Source organism: Podarcis cretensis, assembly GCF_951804945.1.
Source record: "Podarcis cretensis genome assembly, chromosome: 3".
NCBI lineage: Eukaryota > Metazoa > Chordata > Lepidosauria > Squamata > Lacertidae > Podarcis > Podarcis cretensis.
The window spans coordinates 38,631,125-38,652,640 of record NC_137172.1 but is presented as its reverse complement, the minus strand read 5'-3'; the positions used below and the strand labels follow the sequence as shown (position 1 = coordinate 38,652,640).

At 39.5% G+C, this 21,516-nt stretch overlaps 1 protein-coding gene across 1 annotated transcript in view; it reads left to right on the top strand.

The window, feature by feature from the left end:
- Positions 1 to 20,229, top strand: part of ZFAND3 (zinc finger AN1-type containing 3) — a 145,697-nt gene extending 125,468 nt beyond the window's left edge. Inside the window, exon 7 of the mRNA XM_079969355.1 lies at positions 17,685 to 20,229. Within this exon, the coding sequence (XP_079825481.1) occupies positions 17,685 to 17,839 (155 nt within the window). The 3' untranslated portion in view covers positions 17,840 to 20,229. The remainder of the gene's footprint in view (positions 1 to 17,684) is intronic.
- Positions 20,230 to 21,516: the final 1,287 nt, after the last annotated feature.

Below are 21,516 nucleotides of genomic sequence, written 5' to 3'. Positions count from 1 at the left end.
TTCCTGGATTAGAGCAAAAATAATAAAGTACACACACACATACACACGTGTGTGTGTACTTTATTATTCATGCAAAGTTATGCAAACTTTATTATTCATGCAAAACTCTGTGTGTGTGTGTGTGTGTGTGTGTGTGTGTGTGTGTGTTCTAAGGTAAAGGACCCCTGGACAGTTAAGTCCAGTCAAAGGCGACTATGGGGTGCGGTGCTCATTTTGCTTTCAGGCCAAGGGGCCAGCATTTGTCCACAGACAGCTTTTCGGGTCATGTGGCCAGCATGACTAAACTGCTTCTGGTACAACGGGACACCGTGACGAGTGCCAGAGTGCACAGAAATGCCGTTTACCTTCCCGCCGTAGTGGTACCTATTTACCTACTTTCACTGGTATGCTTTCAAACTGCTAGGTTGGCAGGAGCTGGGACAGAGCAACGGGAGCTCACTCTGTTGTAGGGATTCGAACCTCCGACTTTCCGATCGGCAAGGACAAGAGCCTCAGTGGTTTAGACCACAGCTCCACCTGCGTCATATACCCAACATGTTAGAACCGCTTCTGTGAAATTATATATATTAATATTCTTATTTGTTTAAAGGAGCTGAAACTATTGTCCAGACTTCAATATAAAGACTCATATGATTTGAGGGCGGTGGTTGTATGTGAACTGTTGTCGGTGTTGTAATACTTAGGTCATGGGAAGGCACTTACAGCTCAACTAGTCTAACCATGTGTTAGCAGAAGAGAGCAAACTCTCAGTTGCTGGGCCTGGACAATACATTGAATGAGGAGTGCAAGCTTCATTTGAATTAGATGACCTGTAGATCTGAAATTTGTTGTGCACGTATCTACTATATCTGCGCACACAAAAACCACACCCATGTGCGTGTATGTATATAGTCCAAGGCACATGAATATTCTCTGCTTCGTGAATGAGGGATTACTATACTTCAAATTATTAAATTAGATCCTAACATAAGGGTTTGAATTTGGAACACATAGACCAAAGCTCTCTTTTTACGAGAAAAGATTTGATGATGGTGGAGGAACAAATTGGGCACATTTACTTGCTAATGTATCAGCCACTTTGACACAGGTGATGGCTCAAATAGTTTCCATTGCAGCAGATGTTGGTAACTATTTTTGTCAAGAACATAGCAAAGCTTAATTGCAAATACACTGAAATGTTTAAAACATGAATCTGTAAAATCTGTAAAGCCTGTAAAACCACTCCTGAGGTTAAAATACATGGACCTATGTAAATGCCTCTGGAGCTTCTGTAATAGACAAAGTATCTCAGCCTGGAAACTCGGCATTATTTATTCTTGTTCCTTATTAATGTCTTATCTGCCTTGCATTTTCATTGGGCTGAAGCAAAAAACAGATGATACACATATATTATCAGGCTGCCTAGTACTGCTTACTTGTTTTAATTAAATTTTTGGATACACTTTGGCTTTTTAATTAAATCCTCAGTGTTGGGGAGGCATGTTAGTGTAGATAAATGCTCCATGCAGAGACTTCTAGAGGTATAAATACTATTCCAGGAAAATGTTCTATGTCCACAGATTGTAAGAGATGAGTCCAGAACTGAGGCTCAGTGAGGTAGCTCAGGGTAAGCTCTGGTAGTGTAGCTGTGTAACAAAATTCACAGCTATTTTGAATTGAGATAAGGAGCAAGGGCCTTTCATGAAACTTTTCATCACTGTAAAAAAGAATGTCCAATTTTCAGTCATTTTGATGGCATTGCTAGGAGAGAGGTGCAAAAGTGTTTGAGTCATCCCTGATTGAAGTAGATGAGGATAGGAAACATTTCCCTTACTCTAAATGAGCTTCATTTGCCCTTAGTGACATTGCCATGGAGCCAAATCTGATTGACTGTGTAGTGCAATGATTTCATTGCATCCAGAACATGACCCCTGATTGGCCAGGGTAACTTGAGGAAGCATAACAGATAGAACACAGTTGACTTAATAAGCATCAGTGGCTGTGAATAACTGCAGAGAAATATGGTTATGGTGTCTCTGAACTCTCAAAAGAGAAGCAGGGAACATCCAGTCCAGGCCTACATCTACTCTGAGATCCAGGTATGCTGAGCTGCTTCCAGAATTATTAATATAAGGTCTGCCTTGTAAGTAGAGGCTGATTGTCATTTCACAATTAGTGGTGTCATTGTTTTTGTGGAAAGTTGCAGTATACTCTCCCCCCCCCCTTATCCATATCTAGTATAGCCAGAAGAGGGCATGTATTTGAACTCTTTGATATATCTTAGTTCAGGTATTGTTCATACTGTATTGTTTTGGTTATCAGTTGTATATCTTTATTCCTCCTGTCTCATATATGTTGTTTTATATTGCTGCATTTATTTATTTATTCGTTTATTTATTTCATAAAATGTATACATCGCTTGATTGTAAAAAAAAAAAAACACCTCAAAGTGGTTTGCAAAGAAATATAACAATAAAATCAAGAGAAATCAGACCCAGAAATTGCTCTATGATGAAGGGTCTAAAAATATTTCAGACAAATGAAATATGACTCAGCTCCACAAGGATTAAACCACAGTAAGAATGGCACCATAGGCAAATTAGTTTCTTTATTGAATTTATCAAGTATGTACGGAGATTGAGGTGATGTTCTGGGTTTTGTCACACAATTAGAGCAGCGCCTCATAGTTCTAATGAGATTAAGCATCTCAGGCTTTAGTGGCCAGTTCTGTTTTGGAATACCAAGCTTTTTGGTGGTGATCATTTCTAATTGTTCAATTCCTGGTAGCAGATTTCTTTTTTCTAAGTTAAACATTCATTCTTCATTCACACTATTCACAGTTGATTCATATTTTATCGAGGGCATTGAAAACAGATAAACTTTGAGAAAACTAAAGGCACTTTATAAAGAAAAGATATAGAACTTATACTTAGAAGTTTGACTGGCTGCATTAAAGGCCTCTTATAAAGAGGAAGAACATAAGGAGTAGATTGCACTATTTGACAAAATGAAGAAAGGTGCATGAGCACATACATCATAAAATGCTTAGCGAAAGCTAGCAACTAGGGCCTAATGGAGGAGTACATGCTTTGCAATGGAAAAAGATCCCAGGTTCAATTCCTAGAATTACCAGGTACAGCTCAGAAAGGCTCCTGTCTGAGAAATAATTTATTAAGGTTTATTATTTCATATTCTGCTTAGTATGCAAAATCTCTAAGTGGTTTACATAGAACGCAGTAAGATTTTAAAAAATCTCTATCACAACCAAAAATACAAATCAGCCAATAAAAATATCAATAGAAACATTCAGTAAATTATCAGTAAGACATTAAAACAAAGGAGTCTTATAAACTGCCACCTGTCAGTGTAGTCAGCATTGAATTAATGGCCTGATTGAGGCTATGGCAGCTTCCTTTTTCCCTAACCAGAGTTTCTGCTACATTCCATCTTTTATATGGTTAGTATTTTCACATCTACAACTTTTCACGAGGGCACAAAAGGAGGTCTAGAAAAATATTTAACATGGTCTATATCAGGGATGCGGAACCTGTGGTCCTCCAGATGTTTTTGAACTAAAACTAGCATCATCCTTGGCTATTGGCCATGCGGCTCAGGCTAAGGGGAATGATGATGGACTCCAGTAACATCTGGATGACTGCAGGTCACCTGCCCCTACTCTATATTCTGATCCAAAGGTCAGCATTTCATGTCATGTTGAAAGGCTTTAATAAGTTATGTGCTTATATTTTGTATTTCTCTCACACACACACATACTTCTTATGTGAAAGGAACCTCCAGTTTTCCATGGTGGCCTTGCACCATTGAAGGCTCTTATTCTTTTAGAATGATGCTTTGCAAAATGGCTGCCTTTATAAGAAAATAGCTAGTCATACGGGAAATTCTTCACTGTACTCTTGTTGTTGTTGTCCTGCAGTACTTCTGCTCATACATCTGGGATGGGGGGAAACACATGCCCTTTTTCTTTTCTAGAAGTGAATTGTAAGCAGTGGGTAAGCTTTAAAGAGCTTTCTGAGGCAGGAGCACCTACTTTGCATTGTAGATATCACATGCTTGCTGGGTGGCTCCATTAAGAGATCTGTTGTCTGCAGCATACAAGCACTATGGAGCTAAAGCATGGGTAGGCAAACTAAGGCACGGGTGCCGGATCTGGCCCAGTCACCGTCTAAATCCGGCCCGTGGACGATCCAGGAATCAGCGTGTTTTTACATGAGTAGAATGTGTGCTTTTATTTAAAATGCATCTCTGGGTTATTTGTGGGGCACAGGAATTCGTTCATCCGCCCCTCAAAATATAGTCCGCCCCCCCCCCACAGGGTCTGAGGGACAGTGGACCGGCCCCCTGCTGAAAATGCTTGCTGACCCCTGATCTAAAGCATGAGCAGGTAGACTGGGGGAAATATTCCAGGCATCTCTTTCAGTATAATTTTCCTGTTGTGTCTGCAGTTCATTTATGATTTCCTTGGTAGCTCCTCATAGGTATGCAGTTGAAAAGAAAATGCTTTTTTGTTTTTGATTTTTTTTAAATACACACACACACACACACACCACACACACAAACACACTTCTGTGGGTTTTGTTTTTTCAAAAAACAAAGCTTGTGGAATAAACACGTTCACCAAAATACTTGAATACTTGTTGTGCAAACCGTGGAGCAACACTATATGAATATCACAGGGAGGAAGTGAAATGCCTTGGGACCTGCTGATTCAATCTAAGGCAGATTGTTTTTAATATGAGAAACTATAACTCCAGCACAAATGTGTTAACACTTCCCTCTGGCATTTCATTCCAACAGGCGAATGCCACTATGTTGGCAAAATCTCATACTGTACTTTATTATTTGCCTCGAAATTCATTAAAAAATACATTTGAATAAAAGTGTATATGAAATTATACACATGGGTGATTTACATGTTGGAAAACATGACCTTTTGAATTTCAAGACTACAATTAATATTTTGGGTAAGCTATGCAAACTAGACTTGCATCATTATCGTCAGATCCTTCTTGAAAAATTCATGTTTCACTTCAGTTCCAAAGTAACATTTCCTTTTTTTTTTTTCCAAATACATTTTTATTGAGGTTATACACATAACAAACATACAAACAGATACAAAAGAAAAAAATTATAACAAAAAAACCCCAAAAAAAAACATCAGGATATATAAGCCAACTTTTTCCTCTCTCTAACTATACAAAGATAGATTAATCTGACTGTTTCACAAAACAGTAAACGATTAAAAAAAAAAAAAACACGCAAAAACCACCTCCTGGACTTCCTTCCATCCTTTTGGTAAGTATCAAATATCTGCTTCCATTACGTATTTGATTTTTAATCTATAGGCCTAAATTCACACGCTGGTAGTATTGTTCTGACCCCGCCAATCACATTAAGCATTTATTCCAATATAGTTCCAGTATTTACTCCAATTTTTCAGAGATTTCTGTTCATCGTGGTCTCTTAATTTACCTGTTAATTTATCAAGCTCAGCATAATTTATCATTTTAATTTGCCAATCATTTATATTGGGGATAGTTTCCACTTTCCAATATTGTGCCAATAAAATTCTCGCTGCTGTGGTGGCATAGAGGAATATCGTTCTATCTTCTTTCTTAATATCTTTACCCGTCATTCCCAGCAAAAAGGCTTCGGGTCTTTTGGGAAAAGTGTATTTAAATATTCTTTTAAGCTCATTGTAAACCGATTCCCAAAAGCCTTTCACCTTTTTGCATGTCCACCATAGATGATATAGGTCACCCTCCACCTCCCCACATTTCCAGCATTTCTTATCTTTTAGTCTATACATTTTGGCCAACTTCACAGGGGTGTGGTACCACCTATATAGCATCTTCCAAACATTTTCTCTCAGAGACATACATGCTGTAAACTTTATATTACAATTCCACACTTCCAGCCACCTTTCAAAATCGATATTATAACCAAAGTCAATTGCCCATTTAATCATTGCCTCCTTCACCTCCTCGTCCTTTGTATACCACTCTAAAAGTATGTCATAGATTCTAGATAGGGTTTTGTTTTTACCTTCTATTACTTCTACATTGAATTTTGATTTTTTGTCATCAAAACCCAACTTCTTCTTGTCCTCTTTTAGCAAATCATTCACCTGGTGGTATTGCAACCACCCAGTGAATAGATTTTTTATCTCTTCATAAGGTCTAAGTCTTGGCCCTTGGTCTGTTTTTCTTAACATTTCCTCATAGGTGGCGTTTTTTTCCTCCATGTTTGTTTTCTTCACCGTTAAAGCCTCAATTGGTGAGATCCACCATGGGGTCTTTCTTTCAAGGAGATTTTTATTCCTTTCCCATGATTGGTATAAAGGTCCTCTAAAAATATGATTTAGAAAGCTCTTGTGGACCTTCACTTTCCCATACCAAAGGTACGAATGCCATCCGTACCAATTATTAAAGCCTTCTAAATCCAGTAGATCTCTATTCTCCAGTTTTATCCAATCTTTTAACCAAAGTATGCAGGCCGCTTCGTAGTATAGACTTAGATCCGGGAGAGAAAAGCCCCCTCTTTCTTTTTTATCTATCAAAATTTTCATTTTTATCCGTGGCCTTTTCCCCTGCCAGATATACTTTGCCAAGACTCTCTGCCACTCTTTACATTGTTTTAGGTCTTTAAGTATGGGGATGGTCTGGAATAGAAATAGCATTCTAGGCAGAATATTCATTTTGACAACAGCTATCCTCCCCAAAAAGGAGAGTTTCATCCTCCCCCAAAATTCCATGTCTTTCTTTATACTCCTCCAGGTGACATCATAGTTATCCTTATATAAATTTATGTTCTTAGCTGTGACCCATATCCCGAGATACTTCACTTTCTTAACTACTGCAATTTCCGTCCTTCTCTCTAAATCTATTATTTCTTCCTTTGTTAAATTTTTAACCAACATTTTGGTTTTATTTTTATTTATCTTAAGTCCTGGCACGGCTCCAAATTCGTCAATCTTTAGTAAAGCTTCTTTTACACTCTTTTTTGGGTCTTCTAAAGTTAGTACGATGTCATCTGCGAAGGCCTTGATTTTATATTCCCTCTTTCCTACCTGCACTCCTTTTATTTCTGTTGCCCCCCTCAGTCTCTCATTCAGTATTTCTAGTACCGTTATAAACAGTAAAGGGGACAGGGGGCAACCCTGTCTAGTTCCTTTATATATACCAAAATATTCTGTTGTGGTGTTGTTTATTACCAATTTTGCCTTCTGTTCCTTGTATATTGCTTCTATCCCTCTTCTAAATTTCTCTCCCATTCCCATCGTTTCCAGACTTTTCTTCAAGAACTCCCATGAGATGTTATCAAACGCCTTTTCAGCGTCTATAAATACCAAGGCCGCTTGTCTGTCTATACTCATATCCAAATATTCAATAATATCTATCAGATTCCTTACATTTTCCCTTAATTGCCTCCCTGGAAGGAAACCCGTTTGATCTTTATGTATTTTGTTGTTCAAAACCTTTTTTAGTCTTTCTGCCATTATATCTGTGAATAGTTTATAATCATTATTTAATAATGAAATTGGCCTATAGTTTTTCACTTCCAGAGTATCTGCATCTTTTTTAGGAATCAAAGTAATATATGCTTCCTTCCAGGTGTTCGGGATCCTTCCTTCCTTTAATATATTATTCATCACTTCTCCTAGCACTGGGGATATTTGGTTACTTAATGTTTTATAATATTTGGCCGAAAGGCCATCTGGCCCTGGGACTTTCCCACTTTTCATCCTTTTAATAGCCTTTTTTATCTCTTCTTGAGTAATTGTCTGGTCTAATATCTCATTTTCTTCTTTTGAAATTCGTTTTAGGTGATGCACTTGTAAAAAGTGGTCTATTTCTTGCTTTGTTTCCTTTCCTCTTTTATATAAATCCTTGTAATATTTTTGAAATATCTTTCTTATCTCTTTTGGCTCTTCCACAATCCTTTCTCCTTCCCTTATCCTACTAATCGTATTTTGTTTTCTTCTTTCTCTTATTTGCCACGCCAGGTATTTTCCTATCTTATTTGCTGACTCAAACGTTCTCTGATTCATCATTTTAATTTTCCATTCTACCTCTTGGTCGATTATTGTAGAAAATTTAGCTTGTAATATCTTTATATTCTGTTTTGCGATCTCCTCATTGGGGTTGATAGTCAACTTTCTTTCATTTTCCATAATCTGTGTTAGGATCTGTTCCTTCTTTGTCTCTTTTTCTTTTCTTACTTGACTATTTTTCTGTATTAAGAAGCCCCTCATAACTGCCTTTCCTGCGTCCCACACAGTCTCTATAGCAATTTCCCCATTTAAATTCCATTTAAAATAGTCTTCTATTGTCTCTATTGCCTTATTTACAATCTTCTGATCATTAAATAAAAATTCATTCATCCTCCATCTAACCGTTCGGATATCTCTACCTTTTAGCTCAATGGAGACCGCATTATGATCAGATATAGTTCTTGGAAGAATTTCCGATTTAGTTAGATTTTGAGTTAGTTCCTTCGAAATCCAAATGCTGTCTATTCTCCCCCAACTCTGATTTGGGTTTGAGAAGAAAGTATATTGTTTTGTAGTGGGGTTTTTAAGTCTCCACGCATCAATCAGTCCCAGATTTTTTACCATATCAAAGAAGGATCTCGGTAATTTACCTTCCTTCTTCTCCTGTTTTTTTGTTGACTTATCTAGGTTTGGGAACACCACACCGTTAAAGTCACCCATCAATATCATTTTTTGGTCCATCCATTCCATCAATTTGTCTCCTAATTCCAAATAAAAGGCTGATTTTTTATCATTTGGGGCATATATTCCCACAACAATTATTTTTTCTCCCTGAAACACCATTTGAACAATGACTACTCTCCCTTGGTCATCTTTGTATAATAATTGTGGATCATATTTTTCCTTTATGTATATTACCACCCCTCTTTTCTTCACTCTATCTGATGTCACAAAATCTATTCCCAATCTCTTATTGCTTAGTAATCTCTTATGCTTATTTATTATGTGCGTCTCTTGGAGACATATTAAGTCACAGTTCTTTTTCAGTAATATGTGAGTAATCTGATTCCTTTTATTTTTATTGTTCAATCCATTCACATTCCAGTTTAGTATTTTTAATGCCATCTGTTATATACTATTTAATTAACTTATTAAACCTATGTACAATTTAGTGTTCTTTGTCTCCTTCCTCTAGTTCTTCTCTTTCTCCTATTGAGCTCTCCTCTCTTTCTTCTTCTTCACTCCCTCCTTTTTCTTCTCCTTGCTGGTTCTCTACCTCCTCCTCCCCCATCATTTTCCCCAGGTCCTTCTCGTATCTCCTTGCAAATTTTTGAAGTTCTGAGATAGTGGACAGTTTAAACTTTTTTTCTTTGAAATAGAATGAAATACCTTCCGGAAACTCCCATCTATACAAGATCCCATTTTTCTTCAATTGATTTGTTAATTTTTTATATGGGTCCCTCCTTCGAAGAAATCTCGAAGGAATCTCTTTGTAAATAATAATTGGGTTTTCTTCAATATATAACCTTTTGACATAGTTCTGTTTCAAAATTTCGTTTCTTATCTCCAATGAGTTAAACATGGCTATTACATCTCCTGGCAATTTTTTCCCTCTGGCCTTGGCCGATTTTGTTCTTATTCGAAATATGTTTACCAAGCAATGGTTTATCTCTTCTTCTTTTCTATCTAGCCATATTGCCAGCTCTTTCACCACTTTAACTCTAATATTCTCATTTAAATCCTCTGGTATTCCTCTAAGTTTTAGGTTAGATTGATTTTGACGCATCTGCGTCATAGCCATGTTGTCCAACAACTCTTCCTGTGTTGCTCCTATTTCTTTAACTTCTAATCTAATCCTGTCCATCTCTTTCCTACTGTCTTTCGTGTCCTTTTGAACCCTTTTCACTGAATCCTCCAAAACCTTAGCTTTTACCGAGAGATCCTTAACTTTCCCTTTCAGTTCCCCTACCACTTCCTCCAATTTTTTGTCTAGAGTATCTTGTACCTCCATCAATTTTCTCTCAATATACTGTTCATTATTTTTAAATTCTTTTCTTATTTCGGCCATCAAGCTGTCATAATCTCTAATATCTCTTGCCTCCTTCCCCTCTTCTTGTTTTGAAGGCCTCCTTTCCGCTGGTGTTGCCACCCCCTTCTTAGAACCGTTCGGCATTTGTATATTTAAGTTTAGTTCTTCCTAGTATACTGTATAATGTAATATACTATGTGGGTAAGATATAGAGGTAACAAGGTTAACAAGGTTAACGTCTCTCAGATATTGCAACAAGAGTCCAAAATTGACTAAATTGGTACAGCACAAAAATTAACCCTTAATTAAGATCAGATATTAATAATACAGTTTTAACTGTACCTAAATTCAGACACGTATTTAAATCCTCAGAATCTTATAATTAAATGTAGTAAACACCTGAACCTCCAGAAACACTTCCAGATTCAGGGGGTTCTCAAACTCATGAGCAAGGTCCTGCGAAAACGTATTCTTTAACTTTGCATCCCGGGGTGTATGTCTCTTTAAATCCCGAAGAATCAAGAGAATCACAGCTGTCTCTGAAGCTCAAGAACGTATCCGGTTGGGGATGAAGAAGGCGGGTCCCCTTTAACTCACTCAATATGGCAGTCCTTTCACAGTCTCACCATCTTTAAGCAAACTTTAAACAAACTTTAAACACAGTCTCACAGTCCCTGTCTTTAAACACAGAGCGCTGCTAAGGCACCTATATTCCACACTCCGTTTAAGTCCCAATTCTCCCCAATCCTGAGGTTTAAAAGCAAAAGTCCTCCACCGAAACCCGTGCTGGTTAAAGCGCTCTCCGTCCCGATGAAACAGAAAAGTCTTTTTCCCCTCTCCCTAGTCGATATAGTAGTTCAACTGTTACCTTGCCTCTGACACTTTATACTTTGTGTCTGAGGTCTTTCCACCACACACTCACTGGCAGCTTGTTTCCTCTTTTCCTCTTTTGTTTCCTCTCTGCCAGCGTCTCGCTATACTTTCTTTCCACCTTACCGCCAGGAATGGACTCCTCCTCCTTTTCACCAATTATTTCTTCTCCGCTGGGTTCTTATCAAAACGTTCCTTTAATCTTATCTAAGTAATTTCCAGTATTTCTTTATCCCCACAGTGATTTATAGCTACTTCCCAGCTTCTCCGCTGTTGTTGGAGGTCCGCCGCTTTCCCTCGGAGTTTGAGGCTTCACAGCATGGAGTCTGTTGCCTCCCCTTTACACTGCAGCTCCAGCCTTGTTAAACGCCGGCAACACAGGCGAGCACAGGCAGCGTCGCAGGGTACCTTGTCCCGCAGGATTCCCTCCTGTGGTTTCAGGGTTCACGTAGCCTTCGCGACCCCTCTAAATCTCCATGCTGTTCGAGACTCCCCCAGAGGAGTTATCTCACACTCCTTTTCAGCGGCCGCGGCGTCCCGGAAGTCCCAAAGTAACATTTCCTACAGAGAATTTCTCTTTTAGGAGCATTCTGGCATTCTTAACAGAAAGCTTGACTGTAGAACCAGCCCACTCAGTTCCAATTGAGGCATTTCAGATGAAGCTGTATTGTCATTTGTCCGGCTTGTCTCAATTCTCCTACATTATTGGCTGTAGGAGGAAGATGGGCATTGGTTTGTTTGTTACATTACTAAAAGTGGGTTGAAAGTATTGATTTGAAATGCTGGAGTGAGGGTAGAATTGGACAGAGCACAGAGTGTTCTAAGGACACAGAAGAAAGCAGTAATTACGGTTTGTGCAAGGACGGAACTGTCTAAAAGCAGCAAAATAAATTTATCTCAAGTTTAGATTCTGAACTGTTGTGAGAGCTCTATTAAACTGGACTGTAACATAGCTTCTCATGGAACATGTATGTGGATCTGGGTTGGCATCACTTGTCATGTTTAGTGCTCAAATAACCCAATGTTCTACAGTGGAAGCTTTACTGAGAATTGTTTCTAATGAAAATTCAGTGGCCCTACTGTTAAGTGATGATGATGATGATGATGATGATTTATACCCACCCATCTGGCTGGGTTTCCCCAGCCACTCGGGGTGGCTTCCAACAAAAGATTAAAAATACATTAAAACATCAGTCATTAAAAACTTCCCTAAACAAGGCTGGCTTCAGATGCCTTCTAAGAGTCAGATAGTTGTTTATTTTCTTGACATCTGATGGGAGGGTGTTCCACAGGGTAGGCACCATTACCAAGAAGGCCCTCTGCTGGTTCCCTCTAACTTGGCTTCTCACAGTGAGGGAACTGGCAGAAGGCCCTCTGCGCTGGGCCTCAGTGTCCAGGTTGAACGATGGGGGTGGAGTTGCTTAAACTGGTTAATTGTTGAAGAAACTTCCAAGACTGATTGAATAGATTTGTGTAAATACTGTTTGCTGTGGGGGTTTTTAATTGCTTCCTTATCATTTAATTCCTTATCATTTAATGCCTTCCTTATCACCTTGGAAGGTGGCACACTCTCCTTCACCTGGGAGTTTTAAGCAGAGGTTGGGTGGCCATCTATCAGGGATTATTTAGCTGTGATTCCTGCATTGCAAGGGGTTAGACTAGATGAGCCTTGTGGGTCCCTCCTAACTCTAGAATTCTATGATTGCATTCATTGATTCTCAAACTGTTGAGTCACCAAACTGGCACACACAATTTCTAACACTAAAATGCTTTTTAAATAAATTAGCTTGGAACTTTGAATTTGAAACAGCCACACTTCATCATAATCATCACAATTTTTTTGTAGATAATGTGGTCTTGGAAACTGCTAAGTCAGTACCTCTTGTACAAGACCCCTTGACCTGAGACTTCCTCTGTGATCCCATGAATGGTGCTTCCTGAGTCAGTTTTGTAAAGCAAAGTCAAGCTTCTTGATCTCCCTTTATGAGGCTGCTGTTCTGTGGAAGAAAGAAAGCATGCCAGCCATTCCCAGCTCAGATTTAATTACTTGAATCATAACAATGAGAAATATTCTCCGCCTGCAGTTGCTTTGCTCTGCCACAGGCATGGTGGAAAAAAGGTTAAGCCCCTTAATACATTTGTGTGTCTGTGACAATTGCACCTTGGGCAATGGGTCAGTAGACACAATATCAGTCAGGATTTTGTTTTGCTGTTGAGCTATAAACAGCTAATACTTCCTAGAAAGCTATTGTCTGTAACTTTTACAAGTACCATGAGCTTACAAATGAGCTTTTGGCCTTTGCCAAACAGCTTTCCATGTCTCTAAATGTCATGTGTGTAAACAGCCAGATTTGTGCCTGCTAGTAATTCAACCATGTGGTAAGAGCTTGAGTATACCTGAAGGAGCGTCTCCACCCCCATCGTTCAGCCCAAACACTGAGATCCAGTACCAAGGGCCTTCTGGTGGTTCCTTCACTGCTAGAAGTGAAACTACAGGGAACCAGGCAGAGGGCCTTCTCAGTAGTAGTGCCCACCCTGTAGAACACCCTCCCATCAGATGTCAAGGAAATAAGTCACCGTGCAACCTTTAGAAGACATCTGAAGGCAGGCCTGTATAGGGAAGATTTTTAATGTGTAATGTTTTATATATACGTTGGAAGCAGCTCAGAGTGGCTGGGGCGACCCAGTCAAATGGGTGGGGTACAAATAATAAAATTATTATTATAAGTGGTAAGAAAGTTGTAAGCAACTCCTCACATGGTTCAAAATTAATCAGACCAAAATAACCCCTCATTTGGGAGGCACTTAAATTGGCTTCTTTTAAATTCTGGCTCAGTTGTTTGAAGGTGCTTATGATAACCAGCTGCCATGGCTGCCAGGAGAGGTCTGAATAGCTGGGTTGAACAGAAGGAGTTTTTTAAAAGGAGGAGGAGGAGGAGGAGAAGAAGGAGGAGGAGGAGGAGGAGGAGGAGGAGGAGGAGGAGGAGGAGCTCAGTTAAACACTCATGACCAGTTCTACAAAAGTTGTTGGTGCAAAGTGTTACATTTTTCTACTGCAGAGTGGACAGTTGTTCTATTCAGATTGTAAATTACTGCCGGAAACAGTCACTTTCTATGAACTCTATATCCTCACGTGTCATGGGAATATGCTATGAGGAATAAAAGAATTAAAACTTTTATGAATCCATACTCTACCAACAGAGATTCTTCATATGATTTTCTGCTATACACTGTTTTTTCCTCTTCCCAATAGGCCAGTGTTTCAACACTGGCTCTGATTGGATTATTCAGGCCCTCTTAATAATGCCTTGCCCACAGCAGCGGCTGCCCCTTGTCTCTCTGCATGAGTTACCAAACTTGTCTGGTCCTTTTCAAAAGAGGAGACATGTGCACAAACACAAGGGATTGTTTCTGTGAAGGCAGATAATTCTTATTCTAAACATAAATCTTGTGAATAATGGCAGGAGAGTGCACTTTCATTTCTAATCCAGAAAATAAATTATCAGAAATTCGGAGAAACACTGACATACCATTGCATGAATGGTTGTTAATCAGATTGGCTGTCATTTGCCTTAATGTTTGCGCATATCTCTGTTTAAATGACGGATGCTTACAAATTTCTCCCCACCTGAATATCTTGATGTTGATGCTTCAAATTGCCTAGTCTTATTTGTGGAGCAGGATCAAACCCTGAGGATGCCGATATTCTTTCCTTCTCCTGTCTGGACGATGTAGATACCACTACACTTGCAGCTTGCCAAAGCTTTAATTTCATTTTGTTCATTCGGATCATTTCCCCCTTTTCTTCCTTTCGGATATACACAAATGCTTGTACAAGTTGATAAAACATGGTGCAAAAGGGAATCTGGATGAGCTTGTCTGAAACATCCTATACTGTTTCACTGATCACTTGTGTGCATCAGTTATGAAAGGGAGAAAAAGTGGAAGAACAAATGGAAAGAAAAAAAACTGCTGCAAACTGCTGATTGCAGAAAATTCCTCCATGCTTAAATAGGAAGGAGCAGAATTCCAGAATGAGCAAACCCAAAGAATACATATATCCTCTGTTTCCATCTATTGAGGCTGTGAGTGCCATTGCTTATGTAGCCAAGCAACTCCACTCACACAGGAGGGTGATATGAGGAATGGAAAAAAAGACTGAAATATGAAAAAAAATCCTTAGGGGAGGGGAATCCTAAGGGGGAATTGCAAAAACAGCCCAAAGTCAACTGGGTACCCAGTGGCCACCAACTGCCTGCTGTTAGTGGAGGGATGGAAAATAGTGGGTGAGAAGGAATGGAATCTTGAACATAGACTCCACACTGCAGCATTTTGCTGCAGCTCCCACATCCAAGAACGCCAGTGTTCTTGGATTTGCGCCTCTGTTCTGGGATTTTGAAGGTATGCAAAAACTTCTGTGTTCCAAGAATGCTGCACTGAAGCATACATTCCTGAACAATACATCACAGTGGCACAAAACTATTGCAGTGCCTTCAGTTTTGAAAGTTTCTAGGTATTTTTAGGTGAAGCATTAGCCTTTGTCGATTAGAATTTCAAATCAGTAGGAAGTGTAAAATTTCATGAGAGAGGTGAAGGTGACAAGAACTTGAGTGGAATTCTGTACAGGAATAACTGTGTCATTATTAAGGTTAGTTTTGAAGTGGCTCCAAATGAGTTATCTGTAAAGAAACAAATGTTTTATTTAAATTTGAATTGTGACGTGAGCTGCAGATTATGGGTGATTTGAACTCTTGTGCCCTTTCACTCAGAAATAAAGTTGACAACCAGCAACGTTTGCATGAAGCCAGGGCTAAATTTAAAATGTCAAGTGTCCTGATTTTAGATGAGATTATTGGCTCTGCTCCCAAGCCCATAAAATCCAGGAATATTTCCTTTAAATGTTGCCACTGGGGTCACTGAATACTTATGGGAGTCTGTGTTCCAAATTAATTGTGTGTGTAGTAAAAACCCTTGTATTACTTTTTGGAAATTTAAATATTTTCCTGCCCTAAGCCTGTGTTTAGGGGGGGGGGGGTTCTTTCACTTTAGGCAGTGAACCAGGAATTACTCTAGCACTTCTCACAAACAGTTTTATTGTAATCATATTCATTCTAATTACAGATAGTTACATTATTTTAAAAAATGTACAGCTTACCCTTCCTTCAGTGTTGCTATTCTCATGCTGCAACATTCCTACGTGGAGATTTTTGTGTGGAGAAACAGTCATGTGAGGCACTCACTTGCAGTGTGACATGGCGAAGCCCATATTCAAATTCACTATCACAGTGACAACTGGCCACCAGTAGGCTTGTGAACAGCAGCTAGAGGGCACTATTTGGATCAGGAAAAACTCCCCTACTCACACTGTGGTCTCACAATTTACCCAAATGGCTGCCTTTGGGGGCGGGGGGAGAAGATATCAGTAGAACTGACCATGAACTCCCACATTTTGTCTAGCTTGGTTTACTAGCCCGGCTATGGTTGCCATGCTCTAGTAATCTTCAAGTCAAGACTACAACAATGCATTAAATGTGGGACAGCCTTTGAAGACTTCTCAGAAACACAGTTGCTACGTTACTGATTGAGGTCCAACAACTACATTGGTACCCAAAGGGCTGTGTTCTCTCACATAAATCTCACATAGTCCAATCATCTAGTTTTCTATGTGGGTGTTGTTTTGCTTTTTAAGAGCACCTACCTGCAATCTGAAGTGGGTACAGTTCAACTCAAGCACAGATTTATCTCCTTAGTAAAAAAAACTAGATCTAGTGTAGAAGGCAGACTGGAGCTTCCTTATGATGTGATCAGTCATAATTTATGTGTGTGAACAGTGGACTTGAATGCAAAAGGCACACAAAAATGTTGTATGTAAACAATATTCATTCTCGTTTCAGTTGTATAATTTTACGGATGGTTCTAAGGCATATATGGCAGTTTGAATATCACTTCAGAGAAGTCCTGCTCTCTGAGGCTCATTTCCTAAATTAGAAAAATGAACAGTTTTATATCCTAGTTTCTCACTTCTGATAACAGAGACCCCCGTCACTCTTTGTAAAGGTTTAATGGCAGGCTGTGTCGGAGTATGAATAGCATTCCTTCCCATCCTGTCCCTGCACAAATCACTGTTCTTCAGAGGTCCTCTGTCAGAAGTGAGTCAGGGCCAAACTACATGAGATGCCATTAGCCATTTCATGGATGACGTAAATTGAAGGTGCAGAGGTCCCAATCTGGGCCAATACCCTGACAGGGAGGGGGCTTTAACCCTTTCCCCATGCTGCAGACCCAGTCTGGGGCAGGAATCCCACACCTGCTGCTTGCTTTAGGACACAAAGTTCCCATTAGAGCAAACAGGTACAAATAATAGGCACAGTGAGGCTGATCTAGGCAAAGCACAATAAAGCCTCTCTAAGTTCTACGTCAGGATCCCAGTCTAGATCAGCCTTCCCCATGCCTGCAATTTATAAAATTGCCAGATGTGCAAATGCAATCATGTCAGTTTAGCCCTTAGCAATATTTTTTGCACTTGATGCAGCAAAGTGGCCAGCCCCAACAGAAGCTGACTGGAAAGCTAAAGCAATGAATCGTGTGGAGATGCAACAGACAGCTATCTCCAGGTGTGAGCTCACAGGAGGATTTGACTGTTAATTAATTAATTTATTTGTGTGGAGCCCAGTTTGAACTGGTATACAGTTTGTGAACTGCAACCGTAGATGTTGCGATCTTGTTGCTCTATAGAATTCTGCGTTTTAATGCTGTGTTCTCATCTTTCTCCTTCCCCCACTTCTGTCCTTGCAGGTTACGTGTTCTGTATGTTGCATCGCCTGCCTGAACAGCACGATTGCACATTTGACCACATGGGACGTGGGCGTGAAGAAGCCATTATGAAAATGGTGAAACTGGACCGGAAAGTGGGGCGGTCGTGCCAGCGCATTGGCGAGGGCTGCTCCTGAGTTGCAAGACTCTCTACAACCAAATGCCGTTCTCTTAGTTCACTAATGTTAGCCTTATTTAGGACAAAGTCAGCCAGACACCTTGTACTGGGCAAGTTTCAGACTACAGCCAATCAATTTCCTTTCTTTAGCCAACCATCCTGGTACTGTAGTTTAGGGGTTAAATGGTGATTGACATTGATTTCTGGCTGGTTGTTAAGGTGCCTACTAGCCACCATATTAAAAACGAAAAACAAAAACAAAAACCATGAAGAAATATTTTTGAGCATGGCTAGTGGATTTTCTAAAGGCTTCTATTATTGCAGGAGTCAAGCTCTTAAAAAAAAGAAAAAAAAGCCTTATGCTGGTAAGCTTCCAGCAGCTGAGTAGAAACTGATGTAAAAGACTGCAATGTGCACACCTGTCTGGAAGAAAGTACCCTTAATAGCCTGGTTTTCTTATCCTCACTTCTAGCTAACCTTGAAGGGGTGAAACTCTGCTTAGAGCTGGCAGTGTAGCTGCTGAACCTAGAAGACCTAACTGGTTGCTCGTTCCATCTTCACGTGTGTCTTCTGAGGTTAGGCAGCATCACCAGCATCAGGGAATCTCTCTGGGTGGGAACATCTTCCGGGAAGTCAAAAAGAAGGGGACAGATTCTTACACAACTTTTTTTATCAAACACATTACAGGGAAACTGTTTCTTCACTTAGGTGGAGGATGGTGATGATATTGCTTTAAAGTTAGCGCCATTCCTGGAACAAGCAGTAAGCGGTGTGCATTTTTCTACGCAGCATCGACAACATTTCTGAAGCAGTGTGTTTGGATTCCACATGCCAACCATTGTGACTGTTTTCCCATCGGCCAAAACCCGATTGGCTCTTGTTTGCCTTTTGCTAAGTGCAGGTATCTGTTAATTGATCAAATAAGGCTAATTTCACAGCACAGTAGCCATGGCCGGATCCTACAGACTGACTTTCTGTAGTTAGACTTATATTGAGGGGGTAAAGGACATTTTGTAGCAAACAGAATTCAGTAACAATATTGGGGGAACAACCAGGAAAATCACCCCGTATTGAATTGAGTTTGTATGCCTCACTTCCAGTGGTGTTAAGGAGATAATCAAACGGGCTGTTCCAGCCTTGTGACTATGCAGCTCTCAGTGAAGGCCTCTGCCCATCACCTGTGGCAAAGCAAATGATGATGAAATGCATTGCTTAGAATTGGGACTCTCCAGATTTGTTCTTTAATGCTCCAGTTCTGTATTGTGGTCTGTCTTATCTCATTGAGCCAAACTGCACCATCCTTAGCGTGCAGTGGTGAGAAAATGGCAGTGTCTGTTTGCCTCCAGCTACTGGCAAAGATTATTTAATGGTGGTGGCCCTATGTGGAGTCTTTGCTCCCCAAACCGGTTTTAAAAGCTCCACTAGCAATTTGGAATTAGGTATATAGTTGGGAATGGGAGGGAGGGCTGCTGGAGGAAGGGGGAAGTTGTGTTGTCTTATGCTTTCACAAAAAGGTTAAATTTAAGGCACCCGAAGAGTGAATTACCCTGATGTCACTCTTAAAAAAAAGCTTTGTGGGGTATAGTAGTTTAGATGAGGCACCGACTATTCCATTTGTGTTGAAGGTAAATTGCTGGTTTACAGGCTGAATTGTATTTACTCTGGTCCCCACTCAGGCCAGTGATGGAGACTGGGCCTGCATTGCAACAGTGCAAATTGTAATGAAGTAAATCTGAGATATTCCAACATTCTAAAGTTCAATATGGAGAAGCCATTCTGTGTTGTACTCAAGGCTTTGAAATCGGCAATGGAATTTCCAGCTGCATTCTCTGTTTCCTAAGGAAGTATTCCCTTTCCATCGGCGTGAGGGGGAAATCGAGACAATTTTCTTTGCATTTGCCATGAAGAGTTTTTAAAAAAAACCATGGACTTCAGCTGCTGCCGCGCTATGCACTTTCTTCCCTTCTAAAATCCTAGCATAGCATTTGATGGACATTCTGATTGATACACAAGACTTTTGCAGATTAATAACGAAGATGCTATTTTCCCCTTGTTAACCCTTTCTTTAGCCCTGTTACAAGTGCACAGTTGGTTTCAAGGTGGCTCTCGAGCAAACACTACTCAAAGTTCATGTGGATTATGGACAATGTTCACTTAAAAAAAAAAGTGTGGGGGTTGTTCCTTTGCAGTATCTGTTCTGTGAAGTTTGTTAAACGTAAAGAAAGCTTCAGTTCTTGTATCTTTAAAGAAAATCTTATTTAACCCTTTTTTGTGTTCTAGATTTACTTACACATGTAGCCTAGAGCTCAGTTTTAGTTTAACATTGTGAAAATATTAAAAGGATTGTAATTCTTTTTCCTCCTGCTTAAAAGAAACAAAACCATTAAACAGATCAGATTAAACTTTGAATTCCTCTCTGAGTTTTGCAATAGGTATTGCTGCTTATCAGTGCAATCCCCATTTATGGCTTGATAATTTTTTCAAAGTGATTGCATGGGGTGTAGAGGTGGGGAAGAGGTGACAGGGATCTCATTGCTATTCCACACGCTTCAAGACCAATCATTTTCATCTGCTGTATTGGGGCATCCACTTCAGATTGACAAACATGGAACACAAAATTAGATATTTAGCTCTTTTCTATAAGAATATTATTCTTCCCATAAATGATGCTGAAGCAGGTAACCAGTTTTCACTTGGGCATTTTGCACTCTGTAAAAAGTAATCTTAAGAGTGTCAAGCGCTCCTAAAATTAGTTAGTTCCAGGAGCCAAAAACATGCTGAGTTATCTACGCACTGCCATCACTGCTTTGGCATAAAAAGCCATTGGGTCTTCTGTAGCAGATGTTCTTCTATTCATTTTAACAGTTTCTTCACCTGCAATTTCAGCCCATGCCCGGAATCCAGCTTTCGTGGTTATTAAATGAATGTGTGACTGAATTGCACAAAAATAAGTCCTTGACTATCGGAGATCTAAAAATGTGCAGTTATTTGAATGAAAGTGCAATTTGTTGGACAGGAGTGCAGACTCTGGTACTACCCAACTTAATTCCTTTGATTTCTTATTTAAATTTTGAAATGTTCCCTTTAAAAGGAGGCACATACATCTTTACTCTTACACAGAGGTGTGTATCTGTAGCTTTTACCATTTAGAAAAAGTACAGTCTGAGGTTTTTCATGGATTTATTAGTTGAATTCCACAGAGGAAATCAAAATTTTCAGAAGAATCCTGCATATTCCACTAATTTCATTCTTCCTTTCCTTTTCCATATCTGTTCTTTGTTTTGAAAACTTTGGTTTTAGTTCTTTGATATGTGTACCAAAACACTACATATCAAAACATGTAACTTCTGAGGTTAGGCAGTTAACTTAAACTTGGCTATTTCTGCCAGTGTGCTGTGTTCTGCTAAAGCAGATTTAAATGGATGTTCATCAGGCTTGAGGGCCCTTTGGTCCACGTGCTGAAATACATCAATTTGAAATTCCCCCAACATATTTTTAAGTTATTTTTCTAGACTTTGCTGGTCTCAATAAGAAATATGCCTTTTTAAAAAATTGGTTTGATTTCTGTTACAGGAAACACACACATTCAAGGTATGCACTTGTCATGCAAAGTGGAAAGGGAGCTAATCCTAGATTTAGCATTTACTTATTTAAAAACAGCTTCAGTTTCGTAAGATGTTAAGCTTGTTAGCTAAT